The 14699-nt window shown below is 33.1% G+C and overlaps 1 protein-coding gene across 2 annotated transcripts in view; it reads left to right on the top strand.

The window, feature by feature from the left end:
• LOC143065090 (integrin alpha-PS1-like) overlaps nt 1–14699 on the top strand; it is a 61737-nt gene that overhangs the window by 35639 nt on the left and 11399 nt on the right. For both annotated transcript variants that reach the window (XM_076238435.1, XM_076238436.1), the window contains exons 8-18: nt 4073–4163; nt 4718–4856; nt 6701–6795; nt 7123–7418; nt 8565–8727; nt 9249–9416; nt 10001–10083; nt 10888–11050; nt 11930–12102; nt 13966–14049; nt 14510–14615. In XM_076238435.1, coding sequence (XP_076094550.1) covers nt 4073–4163; nt 4718–4856; nt 6701–6795; nt 7123–7418; nt 8565–8727; nt 9249–9416; nt 10001–10083; nt 10888–11050; nt 11930–12102; nt 13966–14049; nt 14510–14615 — 1561 coding nt within the window. The remainder of the gene's footprint in view (nt 1–4072; nt 4164–4717; nt 4857–6700; nt 6796–7122; nt 7419–8564; nt 8728–9248; nt 9417–10000; nt 10084–10887; nt 11051–11929; nt 12103–13965; nt 14050–14509; nt 14616–14699) is intronic.

Here is a 14699-nt window from a genome sequence, read left to right as displayed (position 1 = left end):
ATATTCTCAATTATCCTCTGGAGAGCTGTCAGCTTCAGAAGCGGGTGAATCAGATGTCTTGAAAAACCTAGAAGCAACGGTCCATAGAAAACAGGAAATTTTAAAGCAAAGTCGTACAGCAAAGTTGTGGCTGCAGTATTCAGAAATGGTCCAGGTTTTAAGACAATTTATCAAAGCAGAGAGAACCGGTAACTGGCCTCTTCATTTGCAAAGCATCCAAGAAATGTTGCCTTTTTTGGCAGCATCTGGACATAATCTGTACACGAAAACAGCATACGTCTACTTAATGACAATGCAATCTTTAGACGAAGACCATCCTGATGTTTATGCTAGTTTCATCAATGGGAATCATGTCATCAGACGCAGCAATAGGTACTGGGCTGGAATATCTTCAGATTTATTTATAGAGCAAGTTCTAATGAGAAGTGTGAAAACAGCGGGTGGATTAACGAGAGGACGAGGAATGACTGAAAGCCAGCGTTCACTTTGGCTTATGTCCATGCCAGCATGTGCTGAGATCAATCAAGCTATGCAGGATTTGTCCGGAGTAGGATACTTTTCTAGTGAACAACACAAAGACGAAACACATGCAAGACAAAAGAAGGACACTAATGACATTCAAACTCTTCTCACGTTCTTGAAAAGTCGTAATCCATTCATTGATTCAGAGGTAGACCGTTCACTACGAAACATTGAGACAGGAGTAGTAGCTGATAAAACCGTGAATGTGGATGATGCCAAAAAGGTTGGGACTTCCATTCTACAAGAACTAGTAGGAAAGAATATAGCTGACCACACGTTTAGGAGAAAGAAACAAGCCATTACGCTAGGCAACAAAGTTCAGGCAAAACTTGACGGCGAACCTCTTAGAATCGATTCACAGCTCCTTTTTCAGAGATGCACCACTGCGGCACATGGTATTTTCGAAGATATTTCAGAGATATTTCAATTTGAATTATGTGGAGTTCCTTCGTCAATATTTGAAACCACTGGCCTTCCAAGAGAGCCTCAAAAATCAACCCTTGCCGAATATATGTGGAATTTGATTGGACTTAAACCAAAAGCACCAACTGAAACCCACTTTGTACTTGATGGTGGTTCTCTTATACACCGTTTGCCATGGGCAAAAGGAGCTACAGTTGACACCATATGTATGACTTACGTCAATTATGTTAACAATCACTATACAGATGCAACTGTTGTGTTTGACGGATATCCATCAGTTCCAACTACAAAAGACGTAACTCATTTCAGACGTACTAAAGGAATCCTATCTCCAAAAGTCAATTTTAACAATGACACACCAATCAAAACAAAAAAAGACGAATTTCTTTCAAATTCAGAAAATAAACAGCACTTTATCAATACCCTTGGAGAAAAACTTAAAGACGGACATGTTCAAGTTATCCATGCAGAAGATGATGCTGATCTCAAGATTGTGCTTACAGCATTAGAAAAGTCGAAACAACATACAACTACCGTTATAGGAGAGGACACTGACCTACTCATACTGCTCTGTTATCATTCAAAAGATGCCATAAACAAGATTTACTTCAAATCAGAAGCCAAGCAAAACACTCACAAAATAAAGATTTGGGACATAACAGAGACAAGGAGAAAAATTGGACCACTTGTTTGCAATATTTTGCCATTCATACACGCCTTTAGCGGATGCGACACAACATCTCGTATTTTTGGTCAAGGCAAGGGCACTGTTTTCAAGAAAATAAGTACTAACATTAAATTACAAGATCATGCAGCTGTCTTTTGCCAGGAGTCCAATGTTGAGAGCATTCATAAAGCAGGTGAACAAATATTTGTTGCATTATATGGAGGGTTACTAGATGTTGAAACATTAGATATGCTGCGTTACAGAATATTTGCCTCAAAAGTTTGCGTTGGAAATATATATGTACAAGTGCACACTCTCCCACCAACATCTGATGCTGCTAAGCTACATTGCATAAGGGTTTATCATCAAACGCAAGTTTGGATTGGGAAAGGTGATAAATTAGATCCAAAGGACTGGGGTTGGCATGTTGAGGACAATAAATTGCTTCCAATTAGAGCATTACTACCACCGGCTCCCGAAAAGCTTCTTAGGATAATTAGATGTAATTGCAAATTGAATTGTGACACAAAACGATGCTCATGTCGTAAACACGGAATAGACTGTTCCCCAGCATGTGGGGAATGTCGTGGAATGAATTGTTCCAATACAAGTAACATTACAGAAGCCGATGAACTTGACGATAGGTGAATGCATCAATATGCATGTACATTGCAGAGACATTTAACCATACATTAGGGAGACTTATATCAAAATTGTCTGTTTTTTTTGTTAATTTGAAACAAAATCAAATATTTTCAATGATAGATTTTTCAGAAACTGTATTTACCATTCTTATACTTTTTGATGATAACGAAAGTAACCAAGTTAAAACAAAGTAAACAATTATTGAACAGTTTAGGCAATTTATAATATTAAATTTAATGTCTTTACTATAAAGCTGCCTTCAAAGTAAAACGTTTGAAAACAGCCATATATGAATCTCAAATATATCGATTTTTTTGCATTTTTTCGTGATTTTATCATTAAAAGGGATAATTCTACCAATAAGTTCTTACTCTGGATTGTAAATTTTACTTCGGAAATGTTCTTTGTAGTTGTTTTAGTCATCTTAATTCGTTTTTGACATTTGTCTGGCTAACATAGTGCTAAAATTCCGATTTTTTAATTTTTTCACAATTTTCATCGATTTTTTGTTAAAATTAATGTTTTTAGCCCAAAAATGGGGATTTCCGATCGTACGATTTTTCTAGACTTTTAATATATGATTGCGTCATGCTTTGGTATTACAAAACTGTTGAAACCATTTCTGTTGCAATTTGTTTAGATTTATGCATTATTTGCCGTAGACAGACTAGACTAGTCTATCATATTCTTGATGTTGGGCCACATTGAAAAAAATGTTGGTTTGTCAAAAAAAAAATAACTTTACAAATTAACCCCTTCCCCTCTACACCCTTTTCCCAATTAAATAAGTGTAGATTGAATTACATACACCAAGTTTAACTACTCTCATGGCACTACCATATCAGCTGTTTATTTCAAATGTCTATAAATATCCAGACAGAGTTGTCTGTTACTTAGGTGTTTCCCCAAGTATTTTTCCCGCCTAAAATGATCATGTGACATGTTTGTCAACAAAAGAAAACATTTGGTGAAGGAATTCATTTAATTTCTGGATTTTTCTGCTTTTAATAATTTAGTTTAAATTTATATTCATTCCATTTAAGGTACAGCAGTCAAGCATTTGTATTTAAAAAATAGTTTGCAAACAATTTTTACTTTTCAATTTAATGAGAACCCTGATAACTATAAGACAAAGGTGTATAAATGTTGCCTTTGCTTGGAAATTACACTTAGAAGTATACATTTGATTCGTAATTATTCCTTTGACATCAATGTTCATGGATTTCGTTACAGTACATTTATACCACTAAATTAAATGTTCAAAGAATGACAAATTGTCTATAGGCTTTTATGAAGACTTCTGCAAAATACAAAACTAAATATCAACCAACATCAAAGGTTTCATTTATCCACAAAATTTGGTACCCAAGAAAATAAATGAATCTTCAGTAATTATACTCTTTCAAAGCCGTTTGACTAAAGGTGTATATATATATATAGTGCTGGAAAGCAGTGTTCACTAAGGTGTGAATTTGCCTTTTCAGAATCTATTTGACTATAAGTAATCTTATTGTTTGTACACCAAAATGAAAATAACATTATGTCATTGGTTGAATTTTAATTGTTTAGAATGTATCAACCAATCAAAACGTTTCGTTGTACACTATTGAAAATATTACCCATAATGCAGTAGATTCTGAAGCAGCGTATTGTAAAATAGGTATAAATGCATCTCAACTTAACTGCTTTTCTCACTTATGCAGTAGCAGCTCAGGCGAGAAAATCAATGTTGTTGAGATGACAACAATAATCTATAATTATACATGCAAAGGCTTTAAAACTAAAAAAATAAATTGAGTATTGTTTTTTTTACAGATATGATGACCTGATTGTAGGAAGTCCATTACATTATGAGAAATCAAGAGCTGGTGGTGCCATATATGTTTACATGGGAAAAGCTGGAGGGGTAAGATATTTTTTGACATTGACATAAGCTTTAAAGGGGCATTAGTTGTCAATTTCATGTTCACTTATTTGATCTAAATTCTCATATTTCATTTTGAACATGCTGAAAAATATATTCGAATTGCGAAAAACTACAAGAAACAATTAGCAATGCATGTTATAATGCATCAGCATTTCTGTGTTTAGAAGAGCACATGCCATTTTTTTCATCAAGAGGACCTGTGAAGACTGCCAATGATCATATAACTAAACATGAATAAAAAAACAAGCATGTGCTATCATATAAAGATGATTTATGTATGTCTGTTTGATTTCATGTTTAAGATCAGAAATATACGTCTATCATTGTTTTATCTGTATAAGGCTTTACAGTACACATAAAACTAAAGATTGGGCACCACACTTAACTTTCATGTGTCTGTACACATAAAAATGAAGATTGATCAACACACTTAACTTACATGTGTCTGTACACATTATCTTGCATTGAAAAGCCTTTCCTTTAACTACTCCTTGTCAACATGGTCTGCATTAAAAGATATATACCTAATTCAGATAACAAGTGGTAGTAAACCTGTGAGGATAACCAATGAGAAGGAATCTGAAGAAGAATGTGCTATGACAACATGTACAGAATCTCGTTTTGGTTTCTCTCTATCACCTGCTGGAGATATCAATTTAGATGGATATCAAGGTAATGAATAAGAATAAAAATAGAACTTGAACTGGAAGAACAGACAAAAAGTTAAAGACAATTGCCTACATTCATTCTGTTTTATTATGTTCACATCATAAATGTTTGTAAGACCTTTAAGTTAGACAAAACACATACAGCAGTATGAAACACCAAATCTGTACATTTTGCAGTTAATACAACGTTATACTGGTTCCCAGCTGACTATTTTATATTCTCAATGCAATAAGTACAAGCAGATTCCAGTTTACATTATGTTATGCTATGAAAAGAAAAGAGAAATTTGAAGCAAATACTATTGCTCTCAGTCAATATTTGGTTTTTAAATTAAAATTGCATTTGTGAACTATAAGAGATTCGAAAAATGCAGCACACTACAATTTCAATAACCAACATGGCAGAACTGAAACCAACAAATCAATTTTTTTCTCTTATTTTTGGCACGCACTACTCTATAATTTGTATCCTGCTAGGCTCTTTTAATTTTAAAGTTAAAAGATTTAGAACCATACAAGATTGACACGGGTTATGTTCTTCTCATATATGTTATGATGGTATGATACTAAACCCTTCACGGGAAGGATTGTGCCTGATATTCATATGATGAAGACATAATCTTTCAATCAGTTTAATTGAAGCCTGGAGCTGGCATGTCAGTTAACTGCTGGTAGTCTGATGTTATTTATGTATTATTGTCATTTTGTTTATTTTCTTTGGTTACATCTATTGACATCAGGCTCAGACTTCTTTTGAACTGAATTTTAATGTGCGTATTGTTATGCGTTTACTTTTCTGCATTGGCTAGAGGTATAGGGGGAGGGTTGAGATCTCATAAACATGTTTAACCCCCCCTCATTTTTGCGCCTGTGCCAAGTCAGGAGCCTCTGGCCTTTGTTAGTCTTGTATTTTTTTTAATTTTAGTTTCTTGTGTACAATTTGGAGTTTAGTATGGCGTTCATTATCACTGAACTAGTATATATATTTGTTTAGGGGCCAGCTGAAGGACGCCTCCGGGTTCTGGAATTTATCGCTGCATTGAAGACCTGTTGGTGACCTTCTGCTGTTGTCTGCTTTATGGTCGGGTTGTTGTCTCTTTGACACATTCCCCATTTCCATTCTCAATTTTAAGAATTTTGAAATAACATATTTATTTCATCTGATAAGAGATCATGAGCATTGGATAGAAAATTTTGTTTAAAATATGTGGTTACATTGGGAAATTGCTGAATGACAACATAAAATTCTCCTTGATGCTTCTTAAATGTAAGTTTGTCATCCTGGGGCTCAGTTCACCTGGTGGGGTGATCCCTGACTATAACCTTTAATAATCCATATTTTCTCATGTAAGAATTCAATACTCCAATACTAAATGACCATTATAACTTTTGCATATGCATTTTGGGGGTATCAAGAACTTAGAGAATAGGAATATATATGTGTATTATTGGTTAATAGATTTCGTTGTTGGCACAGTCTAGATCTATATTAATTTTTATGCCCCATTTATGTGCCCCATTTATGTGCCCCATTTATGGGCATTATGTTTTTCAGTCTGTGCAGCCCTTCATTACATCTTCGTCCATTCGTCTGTCTGTCCATCCATCGTCCTGTTCCGCTTCAGGTTAAACTTTTTGGTCAAGGTAGTTTTTGATGAAGTTAAAAGTCCAATTAACTTGAAACTTAGTACACATGATATGACATGATCTTTCTTATTTTAATGCCAAATTAGAGTTTTGACCCCAGTTGCATGGTCCAATAAACATAGAAAATGATAGTGCGAGTGTTACATCTGTATACTATGGACACATCCTTGTTCATATATATGTGTATTAATTGTTTAACAGATTTGGTTGTTGGTGCACCATATGAAGAGAATGGAAAAGGAGCAATCTACTTATTCCATGGATCAGCTGATGGTATTGTAAAGAAGTATGCACAAGTAAGTTTACTGTCCAAATCAAAAAGATTAATAGGGAACAAAACAGTCATGAATTTTGTATCAGAAAATGCCATGTGTAACTGAAATGTGCAAATCCAGAAAAGGACTTTATTTAAAGTAAGTTCACTTTCATAACTTTTCACTTAATTAATTATTAAAACAAAAATATCAACAAGGTAACAGTAAGTGTTATTAACATTTTCTATTATGAAATATAGACAAATCCTTTTTTTAGTTTGGCCATAAACTGTGATTCCTTACAGTTTAAGAAGTTTCCTATTAAAAGTGAAAACTACAAATATATAATACATCATAATATCATTGTAGAGAATATCTGGAAAAGAGATTGACCCCACCATCAAGACATTTGGACATGCACTTAGTGGTCAGATGGATTTGGATGGGAATGGCTATGATGATGTAGCAGTTGGATCATACCAAAATGATACAACCTATCTGTTACGAACCAGACCAATTGTACATCTGTCAGCAACACTTAAAGTCTTACCTGCCAAATTTAATCTGAGTCAGCCTCCAGATTGTGTTATTCCTGGTGAAACAACGAAGAAGTATTGCATTGACCTGAAACTCTGTATGTCATTTACTGCCAAACCACTTAACAGGTATTTATTATTCCAAGATACATTTATTTAGAAAAGTGACAATGTGTCCAGCAAACATATAGCAGACAAACTAAATTTCAAGTCAGATTCCATAGAAAGGCTTGTATAGTAACACTGGTTCATAGTACATTTTTCACTATGTTTGTATCGTTTCAATCAAGGAGATACCAGTTTATTTCAACCACTACATTGAAAAGAAACATGAAATTTGTAATGAAAGGTTTAGTTTTTATATTTATCAGTATTAATTTGATATTAAATAGAAATAACTTATCAATGTGGGTGAGATAAAGTTATTAGTTTGAAAAATGATAAGAGCTTTCTACAATATCAAGAACAAAGATGGCGAACGTAAACAAACCACCTCGCCGGTGAAATTGAAATTTCTTTCTTATTTCTTGCTTATTGTACTCTATAGTCCGCACCCTGTCTGGAAGGTCCAATTTTGGAAAATAAAACTGCAGACTATACAAGCCTTTCTAGGTTATTTGTACACTAGTACAATAAATGTAACAAACAAATGTTAGAATGTATAATTGCTGGAGTAAAATATTCCATGAAGGCTAATTTGAGTAGCTTAACTTTTAAATATGAATAGAAAAAGCGCGTATTTTTTCCCTTCACATAAATATTGTATAAATAAATTTGGAACAGGCAATGTTTGAAATTTTTATCTGCATCTGCCATTCTGTTAAAAATGAAACAAGTAAAATATAAACAATAAACATATTGATGTGCATTACACAATTCATGACCTTCCTCATTGCTTGTCTTGTTTCATATCTAAACACTTTTTGTTATATAGAGATTTTAGTGTTTATGGCAGATCAATTTGTATCAAGTTTTGTATCCAGCATCTCCTTATATATATATATATATATATATATATGTAATTATAAAAACAGGTTTAATCCACCATTTTCTACCATAAGCATTGCCTGAACCAAGTCAGGAATATGACAGTTGTTGTTCATTGGTTTGGTGTGTTTGAGTATTTGATTTTGCCATTTTATTAGGCACTTGCCACTTTGATTTTATTTTAATTTCGAAGTTCTGTATTTTTGTGATTTTACAATTTATTCATATCATGTGACATTTATAAATTAAGAACCATCAAGAAAACTTTTGTCTGTTTTATGTTTTCAGCTTTAATACTCCTCAGTCCATACTTTACACAATTGAGATTGAGAAGGGTGTGAGTAAAAAGCGAGCATTATTTGTGAATCCAGGTGGAACAATAAAAAAAAGTTCAACCAAGTTAAATCAACAAGGGGTGGAAGTGTGTACTACAGAAAAAATTAAATTAATTGTAAGTTTTATTATACTGTTCAGCATTAGAGGGAGTTATAACATATCATTATAAGTAAGGAATTCCTATTATATGTATATGATGGAATTTTGTCCAGTTTAGAAGTGTATAAATGGTTACAAACCTTACACATTTCTTCACAAGTTCATATAAATTTGAGATAATACAAAATAGAAAAAAAGTATTAACGGAGGAAAATGAAAACTTTAGCAATACATAATTTTCATTAAAGGTGTTTTAAATTTGAATACACTTTAGAATTCAGTTTATCTTACAGCTAATTTCTTAATGCATGTAAAACAAGACTTTGGTTAGCTTACTTGCTTTGTTTGTATATTGTATATTTGTAATTGGGATAACATTCAATCAAATTTAAATATAATATCAACAGCTTAAAATCATTGTAGTATTACTGTTGCCTGTTACTAGAATCATTTAATCTTTTACAAACTTTGTGACAAATGTAAAGACCAACTTCATACTCATATATTTATTAATGAACCCGTTCTTTTTCTTTTTAGTCTAGCTTCAATGATAAATTGACACCAATATCATTTACTGTGGACTATAACTTGTTAGATATTCCCTACCCTGAACCTAGTCAATGCCTCAGTAGTGGAGTACCTGATATCAATAAGTATCCTGTACTTGTCACAGGGATGGATCAGTCCACAACTCTGCTGACAAAGGTATATATATTATGTTTTAGTTCATACATAGACAGAATTTTATTTCAACCTCTTGCTGTGATTATATTATATACATCATGTTCTAGTATAAACAAGAGACAGAATTTTATTGCAACCACTAGCTGCGATTGCATTAAATACATTATGCAGTATGTGGATGAGAGGCAGTTAGACCTTTATGGGGACATCAGGATTTGGTTGGGGGAGTAGTGATAAGGTCTGTTTAATCACAAGATTTCATGATTTACACTATCCAGACTTGCAAATTAATGATAATTTTTATTCAAAATCTGTTAAAAATGTTGAACATTTCGAATGACACCCCTGGGATTTCTAGACTAAACCTTGAAATGTACAAATAATTGAAGGAATTTTCTAGAAGTTTTGTAACTCTGATCATCTATTAAACTTTTAGACAAGTCTTGGTCAATCAATATGATCTTGTATGAATAATAAACTTATACTTTATGTTAGAAGTGTTGTGACACATTTAAAAAATGTTTTTTTTTATTGACTGCGTATTCTTAGAGCTGGCAATAAAATGTTATACATATTTTCTTAATTGTGTAATTGGCTTTTCACAGGTGAATTTCTCCAGGGAATGTGGTGCAAACGACATATGTGAAAGTAACATACAAATGACAACAGATTTATTGAATTTAACTTTGTAAGTATATATTTGTTCTTTCAATGCTTTATGAGAGTGATGTGTCATGCTCCAGTATATTGTTTTTAATGAAAAAATTATGACATAATATTATGAAGTTCTGAAAGGGTTAGGTCCGGTAATGACCGATTTTGGCCTCAAATTTCAGGTTCATCTGACGAAAGATTTTGACTTTTTATACACTTAAGTGTCTATTTTATTTGAATTAATTAGTTTATGTGAAAGATTTTAACAGATTTAGTCATTAAAAACGATCCGATTCAAGCTCAAATATGAAAAATCTACCTAATATGCCGAAAAATGTCACTTTTCAGATGGTTTTTGGTAAAAATGAAAGTGGCCGCATCCGTGTTCATCCTCAACCTTTACATATGTTATGTATTATCATAAAATACAACTTACATTTCAATATTAAGGATGAACACGAATGCGGCCACTTTCGTTTTACACGAAAACCGTCTAAAATTTAACTAAAATGCTAGAATTATGAGGATTTTGTAATTTAGCATGACTTAATGGTGCTAGTACCGGATATATGTGCATTGTATTGTAAAAAACAGCCCATATTTATGTAGCAGAAGCATTCTACTGTCCAATAAATAACTAAAGGTTTACATTTTAACAATTTTGTAAAACTGCTATATTTTGGGGCCAAAAAGGGGTCTTACTGAACCTACTCCTTTGTAACTTAGAATGCACAAAGTATTTAAATAGAATAAGGGAAAAAAATAACCCATGTTATATAAGAAAATGCAAGGATTTTAAACTTTCTGTTTTTCTATGTAATTTTGTGTTGTTTTTCAGACCAAGAGATGATGATGGAACTATAGTACTGAGTTATGGTGAAGACAAAGTAGTGATTGTTGATGTGAAATTAGACAACAAGGGAGAACCGGCTTATGAAACCAAATTATATGTTACAGTACCTGCTTCATTTGAATGGAACCAACTTGATGTCATTTATCCTGTTAGTTTAACAGTATTATCTTATCTATAAATTTGACAAACGTTATATGGTTTCTTTCACCCAAACATTTCTATCGCCATTTATATGACTTATGTAATATCAAACCATAAGTATTGCAACAAAAAATATGGTTAGGAGATGGGTATGATTGCCAATGAAACAACTAACCACCTAAGATTAAATGACAAGGAAAGATTGTTTTGAATCATTTGAATTCTAAACCATTTCAAACCAGATTTCCAAAGGAAAGACTGGTTATTGATTTGGGGGTGTACAGCAGGCTGGCAGCCGCCAAACAGTGTACACATTTTCTCAAGAACTGTTCAACCAAATCTTTTAATATTTTAATTTGTTGTTTCTGATGACAAAATGGAGATCAAGATCAATATTAATGATTTTCACTTTCACCATTCAGGAGTTATGGTTCTTGAAAGATTGAAAATGGTATTTCAAATATGTCCGTTTTTTAACTCATTGACAGTTCAACCAAAGCTTTTATAATTTTTATATGTTGATTTTGATGACAAAATGGAAGTCAAGTTCAATGTACACTTTATCTCTATTTGTCCGCCATTACTGGAAATCACCCAGGTTCCCGTTAAATTTTGACGTCATACAGAAAAATATCTGACGCCACAATGGAAAAGTGATTGTTGTGTGCGTCAAAAGTTCAAGCGGTCGGGTCAGCCGGGATGAGCGATAAGGTGTATTGATGATTGTCATTTTTATTGTTGTGATATTGAAAAATAACTGTTAATAAAATCTGGTCTGTTCTCACTCTGACAGCCACTTGTTAATGAATTAAATAACACGATAAATATGCAAACAATTAAACATTTGATGAATTTAAAGCACTTTTCTTTTCTCCTATTCTTTTAGCCTAACCATATACCAGTAAGAGTAAACCCCACTACAACATTAGTAGTGATATCTGAGATTGGTAATCCATTTGGTAACCAGGCTAAAACAACTAACTTGAGACATTATCGACTGAGATTTTTACCAATGAAAGGAATAGACAAATCATTTAAAATTATTGTTCAGGTTAACACGTAAGTATTGGAAAGATTTTTCTAAAAGAAGTTACTTTAAGACTTTGTTTGAATAAAATAAATAGATTTAACTAGAATATTGTGTTTACCAAATATTTGAATTCCTTCACACAGACATCTGAAATAAGTTCAATTCATAAACCCCTGTTAACCATATGACCCAACTGTGAGCTATTGCCATTCATTGTTTATTATAAAATATTCTCTTGAAAAATCTTTTGTGGTATATCCAGATGATAAAAAAACTGGTATGAATTTTTTAGCTTACTTTTTTTTTTTTTACCTGATATAGACTCATTTTTATACGACCGCAAAAATTAAATTTTTTTTAGTCGTATATTGGTATCACGTCTGCGTCGTCGTCGTCAGCGTCTTCCGAAGACGGATGGTTTCGGTACAATAACTTTAGTATAAGTAAATAGAAATCAATAAAATTTAAACACAATGTTTGTAACCACAAAAGGAAGGTTAGGATTGATTTTGGGGGTTATGGTCCCAATGGTTTAGAAATTATGGACCCCAAGGGGACCAAAACAAGTATTTATCTAGTTTCTGGACAATTAGTTGTGTATAAGTATTTCAATTGCTCTGATACTGTACTACAATGTTCATACCATAAAGTAGAAGGTTGAGATTTATTTTTAGGGTTATGGGGCAAACAGCCAAGGAATTAAGGGCCAAAAAGGGGCCAAAAACAACCATTTTTGTAGTTTCGGGACAAAAACTTATGTATAACTGTATGGATCTCTCTGACATTGTGCCACAAGGTTCCATATAATGAAGGGAAGGCTTTGATTTAGTTTGGGTTAATATCCCTGAACATTTAGGAATTAGGGGCCAAAAAAGGGCCAAAAAGAAGCATTTTTGTCTAGATTACAGGCAATAACTTGGGTTGAAGTGAATAGATCTCTCTGAAATTATGATACAAGGTTTCTTACTTCAAAGGAAAGGCTGGATTTGAGTTTTGGGGTTCTTGCTCCAAGGTGGGAGGGGGGTTTCAATAAGTGAGGGGTAAAAAAAAGGGGCCCAAATAAGCATTTTTGTAGTTTCAGTCAATAACTTGTGTTTAAGTGTATAAATCTCCCTGAAATTATACCAGAAGTTTCCATACTACAAAGGGATGGTTATGGGGGGTTATGGCTCAAATCATTAAGCAATTAGGGGCAAAAAAGGGGGAATACAAGAGGTTTTCTTGTTAAAGGACAATTTAAAAGCAATGTGGGGAGGTAATGCAATTAAAATTTAAAGAATAATGTTGTGTATATGTTTGATTGCTTGATTATATCCCTTACACTGCTTGTTTTCAAAAGTTTAAAGAAGAAATCTTCAATAGCACAGTATTGTGTAATAGATTTGTTAGATCGTTGACCACATTTATATTGTGACAAAAACCTATATCTTGTCAAGAATTTGATCACAATCCAAATTCAGACAGTATCAAGCTTGAATATTGTGACCAAATTTGCCCCAAATGTTCAGGGTTTAACCACTGCGGTTGTATAAAGCTGTGCCCTGCAGAGCACCTGGTTAAAAGTTCATTAATCAATTATTAGTTTTCTTGGAAGATATTATAACTGATGCTAGTTTTGATTGATGGGGGAAGCCAGAGAACCCAGAGAGAAACACAACCTGTGGCTTATAAACTTAGTTTTGTTGTCAGTAATAATCACTTGAACACAATTCACCATTTACAAATTTTGAACTCTCAACCTCAGAGTTTGGAGGCTAAGGATCACTGTTTGTGAACTACGTAGACCCATTCGGCCCCTCTTTTACAAAGTTTGATGAACAATATATAATGATGTAGATAATTCCATACACTGTTCAGTCTTGTGTTTAATTGTATTGACTGTTTATTTTTAGAACAAGTGAGGAACAGACTATTGCTGGAGATCTTCAAGAATTTAAAGTCCGAGTTATTAATAGAGCAGAGGTAGAATTGCAGAGGTAGGTTCATGATTCATTTTTGAGTAAAGATTGCATGAAATACAATCAAAACCCTTATGGCACATTCTTGATATCTATTTCTTCCAAGGTTTATAACTACTTTTGATGTACACAAAATATAGTGCTTTGATCATAACATTCTATACATCCGATCTATGAAGACATTTATTATACTTGGCACAACAATTACACTTGTTGAAGGGGAGATAATTCAACTTATTCACTTCAATAGTCTCATGCAAACATAACTCCTCCTAAATCTATGGACTTAAATTGATAAAACAGATGTAGGACACTGCTTGGAAATGTTTTCAGATTCATCTCTGAACAACTTCCTGTTTACCAAAATAATTTGGCGGGGATATCGTCAGTGAGCAGTAGCTCACACTTTCACTTGTTTAATCCAGTTTTAATTCTAAACTTGAATCAAATTTGTTGTGAATTTTAATTTTTTTTCTAGTTCTGCAGCACCTGATGGTGATGTGTTTTACAGAGGACCGGTACGTGGTGTCAGCTCAATGAAAACGGAAGCCGATATTGGACCTGCTATAAATCATACATATACAGTGAGTGAAAAACAAACGCTAATGAGAACTTATATTAGATGCTCCTTTGTCTCATAACTTCCATCCCATGTCCCATGAACAGGA

Source organism: Mytilus galloprovincialis, chromosome 2 (genome assembly GCF_965363235.1).
Source record: "Mytilus galloprovincialis chromosome 2, xbMytGall1.hap1.1, whole genome shotgun sequence".
NCBI lineage: Eukaryota > Metazoa > Mollusca > Bivalvia > Mytilida > Mytilidae > Mytilus > Mytilus galloprovincialis.
Note: the sequence above shows the minus strand (reverse complement) of the source record. Positions and strands in the feature narration are given on the sequence as shown.